Raw genomic sequence first — 18,360 nt, forward strand, 5'->3', positions numbered from 1 at the left:
TAAACTCTAAAAATATAAATACCTCTTATCTCTCAATAACAGTCCATTATTAATTATTATTACCTGATATCAGTCTCATTCTGACGTTGTTGACCTCGTAAATCTGCATGAACCCTAGTCTAAATGATGATTCAGCGATACACAAATTGGCATAATTATTTATTTACTAACTAACTAAATAATCACACAGAAATACATAAACACACACACAGTATAGGTTGAATTGATTACTAACATAATGCAATGAAAAGTCCCTAGTGGACCAACCCGATATGACTGCTTGTTACACAATGGAGAGGGGTGGGGAAAGAAAGAGCGGGAGAGACAGAGAGGGACCCATCGTACATACAGTCAGAAAACTATGCTCATGGGAATGTGAATACTTTGCACATGAACGACCGCTCATTCGAAAATAATTGCAATGTATATATTTACGCTTGTATGTCTTTGTCGTCTCTCTCTGTTGAAATCGCCCGGTCCGTCTAAGGGGAGTCGTTCGACAGAAGTCTCTGGTTTGTCCACCAGTGGTCGCAATGTCCTTTGTAGTTGTAGTAGGCTACTTTGTCTCGGAGTGTTCGTTAGATTCGATCCTTCAGATGTACCACACGGTGGTCAGAGGGAAATGTTCTTCCCCTCTCGTCTTCTTTAGACTGGATCCTTCAAATGTTACCCACGCAGTGGTCTTTGGTCGAGTTTACTAGACTAAAGTACTTAAACAGCTGCAGACTGAATGTTCCGATGTAGTCTTTATCTTCTTCACTCGAGAGTTTCAGAGTCTTACCGTTTTATGGTCTGGTAGTTTTAAACCATTTTAATGTGTGGATGATCCTCACGTTCTCTGGTCTCAATGGTTCATTATTCAGGGTACAGCTTGGACAACTTTACACACTGGCAGAAACCCGGCATGTTTTGGTCTCCAGAGGTTTTCTTCTTCACTCGTGTTGAGAGTTTCTGACCATTTCGTAACATTCAGCTCACGCTGTCGGTCACGTTGGTCTGTTGTAAATTTCATTAGGAGTCCTTTATAAGCATTCTGGGAAAAGGGGCGTTCCATCCTTTTGGCATAATGTCTGTGCTCACGTGGGCGTGGTTACTGACTGGGTAAACCTTTAAATGACAACAATTATCTAATTTAGAAGGCTAAAACCATATTGCTATCTTTTCAAAAATAGTTTAATATTTAATCATATAAGTTTCACAACATTTAGATATAAATCTGATAACTGGGATGTATAGATTTGTAGAGTTACCATTATCTTGCTATACCATCTTTAATGACATCACAAAACAACAAATGATATGACATGATTATTGTTTGGATCCTCACCAACCATTTCCCACGTTCTTTATGTTAGAAACATTGTTTCATTATCCACTTTTGGATGATGGCGTTTTGGCTGCCGATTCTCTCTCTCTACACACATCAGATTCCTTTGTTCAATACTGCTGGTCCAGAGAGAGAAAGTTTACGACCGGTCGTTAAAGTCATAACCCCCCCCCCCCCTCTGGTGGGAGAGAGGGAGGGCTCTCTTTGATCCTCGCCCAGGAGGGAAAGTCATGACAGTGCTTAGGGTCGTTGTCCTGTTGGAAGGTGAACTTTCACCCCAGTCTGAGGTCCTGAGCGCTCTGGAGCAGGTTTTCATCAAGGATCTCTCTGTACTTTGCTCCGTTCATCTTTCCCTCGATCCTAACTAGTCTCCCAGTCCCTGCCGCTGAAAAACATCCCCACAGCATGATGCTGCCACCACCATGCTTCATCGTAGGGATGGTATTGGCCAGGTGATGAGCGGTGCCTGGTTTCCTCCAGAAGTGACTGTCAGAGTGACCATCAGGCTCTTGGTCACCTCCCTGACCAAGGCTCTTCTCCCCCGATTGCTCAGTTTTACCATGCGGCCTGCTCTAGGAAGAGTCTTGGTGGTTCCAAACTTATTCCATTTAAGAATGATGGGGCCCACTATGTTATTGGGGACCTTCAATGCTGCATAAATGTTTTGGTACTCTTCCCCAGATCTGTGCCTTGACACAATCCTGTCTCGGCTTGGTTTTTGCTTATATAGATCCTAATATAGACAAGTGTGTGCCTTTCCAAATCATGTCCAATCAATTGAATTTATCACAGGTGAAGTCCAATCAAGTTGTAGAAACATCTCAAGGATGATCAATGGAATCAGGATGCACCTGAGCTCAATTTCGAAGCTTATAGCAAAGGGACTGAAAACTTATGTAAATAAGCTATTTCTGTTTTTATTTTTAATAAATTTGCAAAAATATCTAAAAACTTTTTTTGCTATGTCATTAAGTGGTATTGTGTGTAGATTGATGAGGGGGGGGAAAAAATCATCAATTTTAAAATAAGGCTGCAACATAACAAAATGTGGAAAAAGTGAAAGGGTCTGAATAATTTCCGAAGGCACTGTACATACAGTGTGAGAGTTCTCAATGTACACTGAGTATACTAAACATTAGGAACACCTTCCTGATATTGAATTGCAACCCCCCCCCCCCCCCCCATTGAATTGCAACCCCCCCCCCCCCCCCTTTGCCCTCAGAACATCCTCAATTTGTCGGAGTCTCTACAAGGTGTCAAAAGCGTTCCACAGGGATGCTGGCCCATGTTCACTCCAATACTTCCCACAGTTGTGTGAAGTTGGCTGGATGTCCTTTGGGTGGTGGACCATTCTTGATACACACGGGAAACTGTTGAACGTGAAAAACCCAGCAGCAGTGCAGTTCTTGACACAAACCGGTGCGCCTGGCACCTACTACCTTACCCCGTTCAAAGGCACTTTAAATATTTTGTCTTGCCCATTCACCCTCTGAATGGCTCACATACACAATTCATGTCTCAGTTGTCTCAAGGCTTAAAAATCGATCTTTAACCTGTCTCCTCCTCTTCATCAACACTGATTGAAGTGGATTTAACAAGTGACATCAATAAGGGATCATAGCTTTCACCTGGATTCACCTGGTCAGTCTATGTCATGGAAAGAGCATGTGTTCTTAATGTTTTGTATACTCATTGTATATCCCAAGTATTGGTGTTTGATCATGCATTCATACAGTTCATGCATAAAACAATGAACTTAGAAGCCTCCATAAATGCTGTGCCACATAAATCAGTGGAGGCTGGTGACTTGGAAATTTGAGGAGGATGGAAGACACGTTATAGATGCGGACTGCATGGAGACAACAAACTGTGTTTAAAAAACCATCGGACCAATTATTTTAACCTAAAGCATTTAATAAAGACATTTATAGTACAATATTGTTGTGAATAAGAGGGCTACTTACACAGTGTTGGGAAGGGATCACAGCAGTGATTGAATGAGGGTATGAGGCATGAGTTGAGGTGTTCAGAGGCTTGGCTTCAGTGCAGGACAGGCCCATCATGGAAAGGGGGATACCTAGTCAGTTGTCCAACTGAATGTATTCAACTGAAATGTGTCTTCCACATTTAACCCAACCCCTCTGAATCAGGGAGGTGCGGGGGGCTGCCTTAATCAACATCCACGTCTTCGGGGCCCGGGGAACAGTGGATTAACTGCTTTGCTCAGGCAGAACGACAGATTTTTACCTTGTCAGCTCGGGGATTGAGTTTGTCCAAGCAAGGAGGTTAATCATTGATGTGTAATAATATGATTGTGTACATGATTGACTCTACATACAGTAATGACACAACATTGACAGGTCTGCTCACAGTGCTTGGAGTGGAAAGATTCAATGTGCCAGTGGATGAGAGGGCACATGAGACGTGGCTTCAGTTAATGTCAGGAGAGAGTTGACCGTGGTAGTGGAGTGGAGAGGTCATCACCTCTTAATCAGGGAACAGGAGGGGACTTGTAAATACAAATACCAGACACATCATAGGTGTGGGCAACAAGTTTCTCCACGAAGTTAAACTCCGACATCTCAGAATTCACAAAGTCGAACACAGACTGCGTATCTCGCTCACTTGACACATCAAAGTAGCCCAAGAAACGTTCCTGAATAAAGCCCTGATCATCCACATACCTGACGATAACTGACAACTGCAAGCAGACTGGTGGCACAATAGAAGTGGGGAGTTCTTCCTCATCTTGTAACATAACCAGGAAAATTCCGGACCCTATAGGGGATGACAGTGATTAACCAGGTGTAAAAATGTTTTATACGGGCTATGGGACCAGTTTTTCAGATCACATGGTGTAAAAAAACTGCTGTAAAAACTCCTGACCCTGGGGAGGATGAAAACCCTGTCAAACTGCAGCAACCTTATACATTTAGACTCGACTAATAGGGGAGTTTCCTCTAGCCAGACAGAAAGACTATAACGGATGGACAGTAGAACTCACTGAGGCTGCTTTATGAATGTTTCCACCATGCAGGCCTATGCAACTGTAGGCCTAATTAAACATTTACTCACAATCTATGTCGTCACTATTATGTTGATTGATTCATTCCAGTTAATAATTGTGGATTGAAAAGGTATAGGCAGCCAAGCCACCCCAAGTTTGATTATAAACCAAATTTGATCACATTCACATTTTCTCCTGACAAACAAATAGACTATAAATACATAACGTTACAAATTAGTTTACCCTGACCAGATGGACAGGGCACATATGCTGTATGCAGCTTCTATTATCAGTGGCCTAAAGTTGATCAGACTGAAAAATCGTCTCGTTTTCATCCCATACAGCATGTCAGAGTTATGTAAAGAGTTTTTGCTTGTGTCTGTTTGGAGTCGAGCTCTCTTTTTAATCGGACTTTTATTGGATGATGCGATGGAAGCAATCAAATCATTCTGAATTGATTTCGACACGCCAGAGAAGACAGTAAGAACTTCCATATGCTCAGCAGGTAAAGCATCGTAATGAGCAATTACCTCTGCAAGCTCCTGGTAGATGCCCTTTCCCTGTCATCGTGCCCTTCAGTAAAAGCCAACTCTTGCCGATAAGCTGCTTGTGACCTTGTTTCCTCTCACCTTCTTGCTGTTGTTGCGCAGTTTGAGTATGCAAGCGTTCGTCCATTTTCAAAGGAGCTTAAATCTGATCAAATCAAATGTTATTGGTCACATACACGTGTTTAGCAGATGTTATTGCGAGTGTAGCCAAAGGCTTGTGCTTCTAGTTTCGACAGTGCAGCAATATCTAACAAGTAATATCTAACAATTTCACAACAAATACCTAATACACACAAATCTAACTAAAGGAATGGAACAAGAATATATAAATATGTGGATGAGCAATGTCAGAGTGGCATAGACTAAGATGCAATAGATAGTATAGATTACAGTATATATATATGAGATGAGTAATGCAAGATATGTAAACATTATTAAAGTGACATTATTAAAGTGACTAGTGATCCATTTATTAAAGTGGCCAATGATTTCAAGTCTGTATGTAGGCAGTAGCCTCTCTGTGCTAGTGATGGCTATTTAACAGTCTGATGGCCTTGAGATAGAAATGAAAAGGGTTCTTCAACAATGAATCCACAACATTGTTGTTAGCATTAGCTAGCCATTCTGGTTGAGAAAACTGCACTCGTAGATAGCTACTTGAAACTAAAGTCAGTTCAATTTATTTCAATTTGAGGCCTCACGAGTGGCACAGTGGTCTAAGGCACTGCATCGGAGTGCTAGCTGTGCCACTAGAGATCCTGGTTCGAGCTCAGGCTCTGTCGCAGCTGGCCGTGACAGGGAGACCTATGGGGCGCCGCACAATTGGCCCAGTGTCGTCCGGGTTAGGGGAGGGTTTGGCCGGCAGGGATGTTCTTGTCCCATCACGCTCTAGCAACTCCTGTGGCAGGCTGGGCGCAATGCACGCTGACACGGTCGGCAGGTGTATGGTGTTTCATCCGACACATTTGTGCAGCTGTAGCATTATAAGCAGGCATTATGTCAAGAAGCGGCTCGGCTGGGTTGTGTTTCCGAGGACGCACAGCTCTTGACCATCGCCTCTCCCCCGAGTTGCAGCGATGGGACAAGACTGTAACTACCAATTGGATACCACGAAATTGGGGAGAAAAAGGGGTAAACATTTTTTTCGTTTTATTTCATTTTGCCTTGCTAACTCCACACAAAAATGAAGTTCTAAAACCGATTAAACATTATATAATCTACCTCTTCCGTCTCCTGTAGTTTGAAGAAGCTCATTTGAATTGAATGATATACTAAAAATGCTCAACTATGCTCAACTAATGCTTCACTCTCAATCTCCATCCAACATGTCACCAACTCACCAAGCTACTCAACACATAGAACCCCCAAAATGTTCTGTGGCACAACCCCAATACACCACACTAGGTTCGTTCTCTGATCCTAATCCTATGATTGGATGGACAACATGTCAGTTCATATTGCAAAAGCTATGATTGGTTGGAGGACGTCTTCCGGAAGTGGTCATAATTACCATGTAGGTCTATGGAAGTAGCCTCCTCGGTTTTGTATTGAAGTCAATGTAGCCAGAAGGGGACGGGAAATAGCTGTCCTCTGGTTGCACAATGGTGCTAGCAAAACATTTTGTTTTAATCAGGTATTTGGTGAAGTGAATATATTTTGTGTAGTTTTATCTAAAAATAAAACTTTTTTAATGTTTCATTATTTACATTTTTTCTGAAATTCCCTGAGTAGGATGGTCCTCCCCTTCCTCCTCTGGGGAGCCTCCACTGACATAAATGGATCATGTTTACCTGTAACTTGAAAACAATGACACCAGATGCTTGTAACAAAGCATCTGCTTAGAAAACAAGAGAGATTAGATTACCTGGACCTCTCATTTCTAATGCCTTAATCTTGTTTTTCCACCTTAGTTGGCTTGCCTATGACAACCCTGGTTTCCATGGGAACTATGCGATTATGGAAGCAGGTGGCTCCCCAACACCTGGCGCTGGTCATCCCCAGGTTGCTGCTGTGAGGTCACTGAGACCCCTCAGAATGGTAAGGTTTGACCAAGGTGACATCACTCCGAGTCAGCTGACATTGCTTGGCTGTGGTCGGGTTTGGGCTCAATTCCACTTCAATGCTATCCATGCAGGAAAGGGATTTATATTTGATTTTGAAATTGGCACAGTTTTAGCCGATAAAATTAGCCCATAGGATTTCTTCAATGTAATAGGCTATGTTTCAATGTCTCTCAGAAATATAAAGTGCCTTCAGAAAGTATTCGTTCCCGCTGACTTTTTCCACATTTTGTTGTGTTACAATCTGAATTTAAAAAGGATAAAATTTATATTTTGTGTCACTGGTGTACCCCATAAAAATGAAAAGCTGAAATGTCCTGAGTCAATAAGTATTCAAGTATGACAAGCCTAAATAAGTTCAGGAGTAAAATTCTGCTTAACAAGTCACATAATAAATGGCATGGACTCACTCTGTGTGCAATAATAGTGTTTAATATGATTTTTTAGTGACTACCTCATGTCTGTACTGCACACATACAATTATCTGTCAGGTCCCTCAGTTGAACAGTGAATTTCAAACACAGATTCAACTACAAAGACTAGGAAGGTTTTCCAATGCCTCACAAAGAAAGGCACCTATGTCTGCTTTAAAAAAGCATGAATATCCCTTTGAGCATGGTGAAGTTATTAATTACACTTTGGATATCAATACGCCCAGTCACTGCAACGGTACAGGCATCCTTCCTAACTCAATTGCTGGAGAGGAAGGCAAACATCCAGGGATTTTACCATGAGACCAAGAATGACTTTAAAACAGTTTGTAATGAACACGAGGGGAGACAGAGAGCTGGTTTCAAGCGCAGGGCGCAGCAGGTGTTTATTGCAGAGGACCACAGGAGCAGGCAGGTAGCTGGGTCCAGGGGCAGGCAGAAGGTCATACACAGGGGGGCCAAAAGGGCAACAGTACAGGCAGGGAAAAGGCTAGTAATGTAGTCTGGGAGATCAGGCAATAGGTACAGTTGAAGTCGGAAGTTTACATACACTTAGGTTGGAGTCATTAAAACTTGTTGTTTAACCACTCCACAAATTTCTTGTTAACAAACTATATTTTTGGCAAGTTGGTTAGGACATCTATTTTGTGCATGACACAAGTAATTTTTCCAACAATTGTTTACTTTACTCATAATTCACTGTATCACAATTCCAGTGGGTCAGAAGTTTACATACACTAAGTTGACTGTGCCTTTAAACAGTTTGGAAAATTCCAGAAAATTATGTCATGGCTTTAGAAGCTTCTGATAGGCTAATTGACATAATTTGATTCAATTGAAGGTGTACCTGTGGATGTATTTCAAGGCCTACCTTCAAACTCAGTGCCTCTTTGCTTGACATCATGGGAAAATCAAAAGAAATCAGCCAAGACCTCAGAAAAAATTGCAGACCTCCACAAGTCTGGTTCATCCTTGGGAGCAATTTCCAAATGCCTGAAGGTACCACCTTCATCTGTACAAACAATAGTACGCTATTATAAACACCATGGGACCACGCAGCCGTTATACCGCTCAGGAAGGAAACGCATTCTGTCTCCTAGAGATTAATGTACTTTGGTGCGAAAATTGCAAATCAATCCCAGAACAACAGCAAAGGACCTTGTGAAGATGTTGGAGGAAACAGGTACAAAATAATCTATATCCACAGTAAAACAAGTCCTATATCGACATAACCTGAAAGGCCGCTCAGCAAGGAAGAAGCCCCTGCTCCAAAACCGCCATAAAAAAAGCCAGATTACGGTTTGCAACTGCACATGGGGACAAAGATCGTATTTTCTGGAGAAATGTCCTCTGGTCTGATGAAACAAAAATAGAACTGTTTCGCCATAATGACCATCGTTATGTTTGGAGGAAAAAGGGGGAGACTTACAAGCTGAAAACACCATCCCAACCGTGAAGCACAGGGGTGGCAGCATCATGTTGTGGGGGTGCTTTGCTGCAGGAGCGACTGGTGCACTTCACAAAATAGATGGCATCATGAGGAAAGAAATTGATGTGGATATATTGAAGCAACATCTCAAGACATCAGTCAGGAAGTTAAAGCTTGGTCGCAAATGGCTCTTCCAAATTGACAATGACCCCAAGCATACTTCCAAAGTTGTGGCAAAATGGCTTAAGGACAACAAAGTCAAGGTATTGAAGTGACCATCACAAAGCCCTGACCTCAATCCCATAGAAATGACTCATGACTCAGTTACACCAGCTCTGTCAGGAGGAATGGGCCAAAATTCACCCAATTTATTGTGGGAAGCTTGTGGAAGGCTACCCAAAACGTTTGACCCAAGTTAAACAATTTAAAGGCAATGCTACCAAATACTAATTGAGTGTATGTAAACTTCTGACCCACTGGGAATGTGATGAAAGAAATCAAGGCTGAAATAAATCATTCTCTCTACTATTATTCTGACATTTCACATTCTTAGAATAAAGTGGTAATCCTAATTGACCTAAGACAGGGAATTTTTACTCGGATTAAATGTCAGGAATTGTGAAAAACTGAGTTTAAATGTATTTGGCTAAGGTGTATGTAAACTTCCGACTTCAACTGTAGATAACAGGAAATCCGATGGGCTAAAGTACAGGCAGGGAATAGGCAAAGGTGAGGCAGGCAAAAACTATCATACACGCGAGTAAATCACGGGGAACCACAGCGTTCCGAAAGACGTTTCTCACAAAACAAACAATACCTCACAGTGATGGGGTGCAAAGAACTGAACTAAATAGTATGTGATAATGACATACAGGTGTGTGAACAGGTGATTACATTTCAGGTGATTGGGATCTGGAGAGTGAGTTGCGTTCAGGGGATCTAGGTGTTTGAGGGTGTGAGTTGGATGCAGACGTTACACAGTTACAGAGTTTAATGGCATTGATAGAAGCAAACTGAGGATGGATCATACAAACTCAGCAAAAAAAGAAACGTCCCTTTTTCAGGACCCTGTCTTTCAAAGGTAATTCGTAAAATTCCAAATAACTTCACAGATCTTCATTGTAAAGGGAGTAAATACTGTTTCCTATGCATGTTCAATGAACCATTAACAATGAAAGAACATGCACCTGTGGAACGGTCGTTAAAACACTAACAGCTTACAGACAGTAGGCAATTAAGGTCAAAGTTATGAAAACGTAGGACAGTAAAGAGTCCTTTCTACTCACTCTGAAAAACACCAAAAGAAAGATGTCCATGGTCCCTGCTCATCTGCGTGAATGTTCCTTAGGCATGCTGCAAGGAGCCATGAGGACTGCAGATGTGGCCAGGGCAATAAATTGCGATGTCTGTACTGTGAGATGCCTAAGACAGCGCTACAGGGAGACAGGACGGACAGCTGATCGCCCTCGCAGTGGCAGACCATGTGTAACAACACCTGCACAGGATCGGTACATCCGAACATCACACCTGCGGGACAGGTACAGGATGGCAAGAACAACTGCCCGAGTTACACCAGGAACGCACAATCCCTCCATCAGTGCTCAGACTGTCTACAATAGGCTGAGAGAGGCTGGACTGAGGGCTTGTAGGCCTGTTGACCCCCCCCCCTTAAAAGATTTAGATGCACTATTGTAAAGTGGCTGTTCCACTAGATGTCATAAGGTTAATGCACCAATTTGTAAGTCGCTCTGGATAAGAGCGTCTGCTAAATGACTTAAATGTAAATGTAGGTCCTCACCAGACATCACCGGCAACAGCGTCACCTATGGACACAAACCCACCGTAGCTGGACCCGACAGGACTGGCAAAAAGTGCTCTTCACTGACGAGTTGCGATTTTGTCTCACCAGGGGTGATGGTCGGAGTCGGGTTTATCGTCGGAATGAGCGTTACACCGAGGCCTGTACTCTAGAACGGGATCGATTTGGAGGTGGAGGGTCCGTCATGGTCTGGGGCGGTGTGTTACAGCATCATCGGACTGAGCTTGTTGTCATTGTAGGCAATCTCAACGCTGTGCATTACAGGGAAGACATCCTCCTCCCTCATGTGGTACCCTTCCTGCAGGCACATCCTGACATGACCCTCCAGCATGACAATGCCACCAGCCATACTGCTCGTTCTGTGCGTGATGTCCTGCAAGACAGGAATGTCAGTGTTCTGCCATGGCCAGCGAAGAGCCCGGATCTCAATCCCATTGAGCACGTCTGGGACCTGTTGGATCGGAGGGCGAGTGCTAGGGCCATCCCCCCCAGAAATGTCCGGGAACTTGCAGGTTACTTGGTGGAAGAGTGGGGTAACATCTCACAGAAAGAACTGGCAAATCTGGTGCAGTCCATGAGGAGGAGATGCACTGCAGTACTTAATGCAGCTGTTGGCCACATACTGACTGTTACTTTTGATTTTGTCCCTCCCTTTGTTCAGGGAAACATTATTCCATTTCTGTTAGTCACATGTCTGTGGAACTTGTTAAGTTTATGTCTCAGTTGTTGAATCTTGTTATGTTCATACAAATATTTACACATGTTAAGTTTGCAGAAAATAAACGCAGTTGACAGTGAGAGGATGTTTCTTTTTTTGCTGAGTTTATTCCAAAACATGCACCCTGTTTGCAATAAGGCACTAATGTAAAACTGCAAACAATATGGCAAATAATTTAACGTCTGTCCTGTTTGGAGCAAATACGACACATCACTGAGTACCACTCTTCATATTTTCAAGCATGGTGGTGGCTGCATCATGTTATGGGCATGCTTTTCATCCGCAAGGATTAGGCAGGTTTTTGAATAAATAGAAACAGAATAGAGCTAAGCACAGGCAAATCCTAGAGGAAATCTTGGTTCAGTCTGCTTTCCAACAGACTCTGGGAGACAAATTCCGCCTTCATCGCTGGGATTGCCTGTGTCTGCGAAGGCGCTGACTCCAGCAGCTGCTTCGTTGTCGAGTTCGGCTCCTTTCCTTCTCTCTGGATCTGACAGTGTACTACTGCCTGCTGTGGGAGGTCTGGACCTGTCGCCGGGCGCAGCGGGCATACGCTATCCTGCTTCTTGTGGACCCGTGAAAGGTTCAACAAATTGTATGAGGGGTAGGAATGGGCGGATTTCTCCATTCCCTTCTCCGGCCGTTGTATTGGGCAGTTCAATGGTGAGAAATATCTCAGTCCCTGGAGCAAAAACCTTGTGCTATCCAAGAGCACGAGTACAGGACATCAATACGCTGCTCCCAAACATTTTAAACAAGCATCAGGAAATTGAGTCTATCATAGTTCATGTTGGATTCAATGACATTATGAAGGGCAGCTCAGAACAGCTGAAGATGGATTTTAAAGAACTGATTGGGTCACTGCTTGACACCAACAAACGACCCATAATATCTGGCCTTCTGCCCTCCCTAAATCGTGGTATTGAACGTTTCAGCAGACTTTTATCCTTCTATAACTGGCCACGAGACTATTGCAGCTCTGTGGATGTAACATTTATTGACAATTTTTATACCTTCTGGATACAAAGCTTGTTTTATAAGGAGGATGGGATCCACCCAAATCATTTGGGTTCCTGGATCCTTTCACAGCATTATACGTCTGCGTTGAGACAATGACCCAAGCCCAGCTCAGTTAAACCTTACCATTGTGTCACTGTGTTCTAATGCTTCAGCAAATGTACATTATCCCAGGGGTGTTGGAAGACACAATGTACAGCGTATTCGGAAAGTATTCAGACCCCTTGACTTTTTTCACACTTATTCTAAAATTGATTCAATTGCTTTTTTCCCTCATCAATCTACACACAATGCCCCATAATGTCTTTCAGCGGCTGGGACTGGGAGACTAGTCAGGATCGAGGGAAATATGAACGGAGCAAAGTACAGAGAGATCCTTGATAACCTGCCCCAAGGCGCTCAGGACCTCAGACTGGGACGAACGTTCACCTTCCAACAGGACAACGACACTAAGCACACAGCCAAGACAACACAGGAGTAGCTTCGGTACAAGTGTCTGAATGTCCTTGAGTGGCCCAGCCAGAGCCCAGACTTGAAACCGATCGAACATCTCTGGAGAGACCTGAAAATAGCTGTGCAGCGACACTCCCCATCCAACCTGACAGAGCTTGAGAGGATCTGCAGAGAGGAATGGGAGAAACTACCCAAATACAGGTGTGGCAAGTTTGTAGCGTCATACCCAAGAAGACTCAAGGCTGTAATCGCTGCCAAAGGTGCTTCAACAAAGTACTGAGTAAAGGGTCTGAATACTTATTTAATTGTCATATTTCAGTTGTTTATTTTTTATACATTTCCAAAAAAATATAATGTTTTTGCTTTGTCATTATGTGTTATTGTGTGTAGATTGATGAGAGAGAAAAATAAATGTAATCCATTTTAGAATAAGGCTGCAACTTCACAAAATGTGGAAAAAGTCAAGGGGTCTGAATACTTTCCGAATAAACTATGTGTTATGGCTTCACACCCGCTGCTATATTGTGGATAAAGAGTTACTTGTCTAACAGAACACAGAGCGTGTTCTTTAATTACATTTACATTTAAGTCATTTAGCAGACGCTCTTATCCAGAGCGACTTACAAATTGGAAAGTTCATACATATTCATCCTGGTCCCCCCGTGGGAATTGAACCCTGGTCCCCCCGTGGGAAATGAACCCACAACCCTGGCGTTGCAAGCGCCATGCTCTACCAACTGAGCCACACGGGACCGGATGGAAGCCTCTCCAGGTAGATCCAGGTAGAATCAGGAATTTCCCAGGGCAGCTGTTCTAGACCCCTTAGTTTTTTCAATCTTTACTAACGACATGCCACTGGCTCAACACTATTCACGTCGGCTACTACAGTGACTGAAATGACCAAAACACTGAACAAAGAGCTGCAGTTAGTTTCAGAGTGGGTGGTAAGGAATAAGTTAGTCCTAAATATATATATATATTTAAAGCATTGTATTTGGGACATATCATTCACTAAACCCTAAACCTCAGCTATGTCTCGTAATGAATAATGTGGAGATTGAGCAAGTTGACTAAACTTTTTGGAGTAACCCTGGATTGTAAACTGTCATGGCCAAAACATTGATACAACAGTAGCTAAAATGGGGAGAAGTATGTCCATAATAAAGCGCTGCTCTACCTTCTTAACAGCGCTATCAACAAGGCAGGTTACAGGCCCTAGTTTTGTCGCACCTGAACTACTGTTCAGTCGTGTGGTCAGGTGCCACAAAGAGGGACTTAGGAAAATTGCAATTAGCTCAGAACAGGGCAGCACGGCTGGGCCTTGGATGTACCCAGAGAGTAAACATTAATAATATGCATGTCAATCTCTCCTGGCTCAAAGTGGAGGAGAGATTGACTTCATCACTACTTGGATTTGTGAGAGGTATTGACATGCTAAATGCACCGAGCTGTCTGTTTGAACTACTGGCACACGGCTCAGACACCCATGCATACCCCACAAGACATTCCTCCAGAGGTCTCTTCACAGTCCCCAAGTCCAGAACAGACTATGGGAGGCGTACAGTACTACATAGAGCCATGACTACATGGAACTCAATTCCACATCAAGTAACTGATGCGTAATTTTTTTTTAATTGATAAAAATACACCTTATGGAACAGCGGGGACTGTTAAGAGACACAAGCACAGGCACATGCATACACACACACAATAACATATGCACTAAACCCGCACGTACACATGGATTTTGTGTTGGTGATATGTGGTAGTAGAGTAGTGGCCTGAGGGCACACACTTAATGTTTTGTGAAATCTTTTGTGAATGTATTGTAATGTTTTTAAAATTGTATAAACTGCCTTAAGGCAGCAGCTAATTGGGATCCAAAATAAATACAAATATACACTGGAGTTGCTTACCAAGATGACATTGAATGTTTCTGAGTCGCCTAGTTATTACAGTTTTGACTTAAATCCTCTTAAAAAATCTATGGCAAGACTTGAAAATGGCTATTTAGCAATGATCAACAACCAATTTGGCACAGCATGAAGAATGTTTTTAAGAAGAATTTGCAAATATTGTACAATCCAGGTGTGGAAGCTCTTAGAGACTTACCCAGAAGGACTGTAAGCTGTAATCACTGCCAAAGGAGATTCTAACATGTATTGACTCATGGTGTGTAAATACTTATGTATATTGGGTCTCTGAATTTAATTTTTAATAGATTTGCAAACATTGCTAAAAACATGTTTTCACTTTGTCAGTATGGGCTATTCTGTGTAGATTGGTGAGAAAAAAATATTTAATCAATTTTGAATTCAGGCTGTAACATAACAAAATGTGGATTAAGTCAAGGGGTATGAATACTTTCTGAAGGCACTTGCAAAAGTATTCAGACCCCTTGGATTTCATCACATTTTATTGTGTTACAAAGTGGGATTCAAATTGATTTGTCTTTTATTGTCAACAATCTACTCAAAATATTATGTCATAGTGGAAGAAAAATTATAATATTTTTTAAAGATTAATAAACATCAAATAACTAACATATATTGGTTGCATAAGTATTCAGCTCCCTGATTCAATACATGGTAGAAACACATTTGACATCTATTACAGCTGTGAGTCTTTTGGTTAAGTGTATTGTGCAATATTTTCCTATTCTTTTCAAAATTCTTCAAGCTCTGTAAAGATGTTTGGGATAATTGCTAGACAGCCATTTCCAAGTCTTGCCATAGATCTTCAAGCAGATTTAAGTCAACTGTAACTTGTCCACTCAGGAACATTCACTGTCTTCTTGGTAAGAAACTCCAGTGTAGATTTGACCTTGTGTTGTGGGTTATTATCCTGCTGAAAGGTGAATTCCTCTCTTAGTCTCTTGTGTAAAGTAGGCTGAATAAGTTTTTCTTCTAGGATTTTGCCTGTGCTTAGTTCCATCCCATTTATTTTTATCCTGAAAAACTCTCCAGTATATGCTGATGTCAAGCATACCCTTACCATGATGCAGCCACCACCATGCTTGAAAATAAAGGAGCAGTTACTCAGTCATGTGTTGTGTTGGATTTGCCCCAAACATAAGGCTTTGCATTTAGGACAAAAATTGTAATCCTTAGTTTTTTTTTTGCAGTATTACTGTAGTTCCTTGTTGCATACAAGATGCATGTTTTGGAATATATGTATTCTGTATATTTGTATTCTTCTTTTCACTGTCATTTAGGTCATTATTGTGGAGTCACTACCATGTTGTAAATCCATCCTCAGTTTTCTCCCATCATAGCCATTGGACTCTGTAGCTGTTTTAAAATCACCAATGGCCTCATCGTAACATCTCTGAGCAGTTTCATTCCTGTCCTGCAGCCCAGTTCAGAATAACGACTGTATCTTTGATGTGTCTGGGGGGTTTAATACATAATCCACAGCATAATTATTAACTTGACAATGCTTCAAGAGATATTCAATGTCTGATTTGTTATTGTTACCCATCTGCCAATCACTGCCCTTATTTATTAGGGTTTTCGAAAAGCTCCCTGGTCTTTGTAGTTGAATCTGTTTGAAAGTCAATACTTGACTGAGGGACCTTACAGATGTTGTATGTATGGGGGACACAGGAAGGGTTAGTCATTCAAAAACAATTTCAATCCCAATTTCAATATTTCACATAGAGTGAGTCCATTTAATTTATTATGTGATTTGTTAAGCCACATTTTACTCCTGAGCTAATTTAGCCATGCCTAAACAAAGGGCTGAATATTTATGCAACGACTATATTTTAGTTCAAAATGTTTAATTTATCTTTAAAAAAAAAATTTTAAATCTGGGGACATGCGCTGGGAACCCTGTAAGTATTTTGTGTAGATTGTTGACAAAAAAATATATAAAATCAAATTTAATCCCACTGTAACACAATAAAATGTGAATAAATCCAAGGGGTCTGAATACTTTTCAAATGCACTGTATATGACTGAGCCTTGTTCTCATCAAGGTTAGGTTTCATTGTGTTCTGTGTCTCTCTGATAGAGTGGACTCAGAGTGAGGAGACCTCTGGATCCTAAGGTAAGCAAGACATTATCGATAGTGAAAGTACATCATAAACCCCTATACCCTGCAGTTAAATAATCACATCACTTTGCCCGATGATGATGATGAATTATAATGATAATGGAAGTAAATTAATTTAAAAAGTGCCTGAGATATAGTTTTTTTTTTTTTATAGCTGTTGGTGTTCGAGCAGCCCCACTTCCAGGGGCAGGGCGGAGAGCTGGGAGGCCACACCCCCAGTCTGGGAGCTGTGGCTGGGCTGAAGGGAGCATTGTCGCTACGGGTCATTGGTGGAGTGTGAGTCCAAGCTACATACTTGATTTAAGATTTTTATAAGGTGTGTCTTTTTGCTGAAAACAGTTTCACAATCTGCTGGTCATGTGATTACTCTGGAACGCTACCTCTACTGTAGTTTACTGTCAAATAGAGCAAATGTAGCTCACCTCCCTGTGCAAACATGAGCCAGGCAGAACTGGAGGTAAGTGTGTGTTCATATGTAAGTGTGCGTTTGTGCGCGTGTGCATGCTTTGGTGTGTTACAGGGAGGGATAACATTTCAATTGTAACATCTCAAAAACCTCAAACATCACGATCAACCAAACAATAAAGATATCACTGCTTTTTGTCCAAGGCATTCCTTTGCAGTAACTCACGTGGAATATCCACATCTAAGACACTGTTATCAGCATCACTGTATCATTGACACCCAGGCTCCTATTCAAGCTGTGTGGGTAGAAGTATTTAGCTGTGGTTTGACCTGTGACCTATGTTTTTGACAGATGGGTGGGCTACACTGGAGAGGACTACACAGGATGGCAGTATTTACTGGAGGAGGGAGAATACAGTGACTGCGCAGATCTGGGTGGGGCTGATCACCCTCTGCTGCTCTCCTTCCGCTTCTTACAGGCAGTAAGTTACAGGGTTTTAATGAAATGGTTATTTACAGTTTAACATGTATTCAGTATATGTGGCCTATGTGGGAATGTGTACCTGTGCAAAGCCAATCCTGGAAGCCGACACTTGATTTGAAAGAATGAGGGAAGTCAATTAAATGTGTTGGGCAGGGTTTCCTTAGGAAAATGTGGCTCCGGACATTTGACCGGCAGCATTGCAGCATTTTAATTTACCGGACATTTAAGAAATTTACCGGACCCATATGCATTGGGTGCTTAACCTCAATAGGGCGTTCACCCACTGTGCTCGGAATGACAGAAATCACATTTAGTTTATGGTAATTCATCTTAACAGAACATGCAACTCCAGGATGCAACAGTCTGCGTCCTTCTTACCAAATTCTGATGCGCAATTTGAAGATGTTAGAATAACTGTCCATGTTTACTTTTCCTCAGACAACAAGAGGAGTAATGAACAGTAAAATCACTAGTAAATGTCAATCTACTATCCACCATAGTAGAAAACCTTACCTATTATATTGGTCAGCTTGTCGTTCTGTGTGAGGAAATCAATAGCATAATCCAAACGGACTCTGGGACAGTTGTGGGATGATAGAGCCCAAA

General features: G+C 42.0%; 1 protein-coding gene across 2 annotated transcripts in view; it reads left to right on the plus strand.

The window, feature by feature from the left end:
- The window catches only part of LOC129818796 (uncharacterized), an 80,990-nt gene that overhangs the window by 41,739 nt on the left and 20,891 nt on the right, over window positions 1-18,360 (plus strand). For both annotated transcript variants that reach the window (XM_055875047.1, XM_055875038.1), the window contains exons 9-12: window positions 6,793-6,919; window positions 16,824-16,859; window positions 17,020-17,141; window positions 17,623-17,752. In XM_055875047.1, coding sequence (XP_055731022.1) covers window positions 6,793-6,919; window positions 16,824-16,859; window positions 17,020-17,141; window positions 17,623-17,752 — 415 coding nt within the window. The remainder of the gene's footprint in view (window positions 1-6,792; window positions 6,920-16,823; window positions 16,860-17,019; window positions 17,142-17,622; window positions 17,753-18,360) is intronic.

The sequence above is a fragment of the Salvelinus fontinalis genome, chromosome 2, assembly GCF_029448725.1.
Source record: "Salvelinus fontinalis isolate EN_2023a chromosome 2, ASM2944872v1, whole genome shotgun sequence".
In the NCBI taxonomy this organism is placed as follows: Eukaryota; Metazoa; Chordata; class Actinopteri; order Salmoniformes; family Salmonidae; genus Salvelinus; species Salvelinus fontinalis.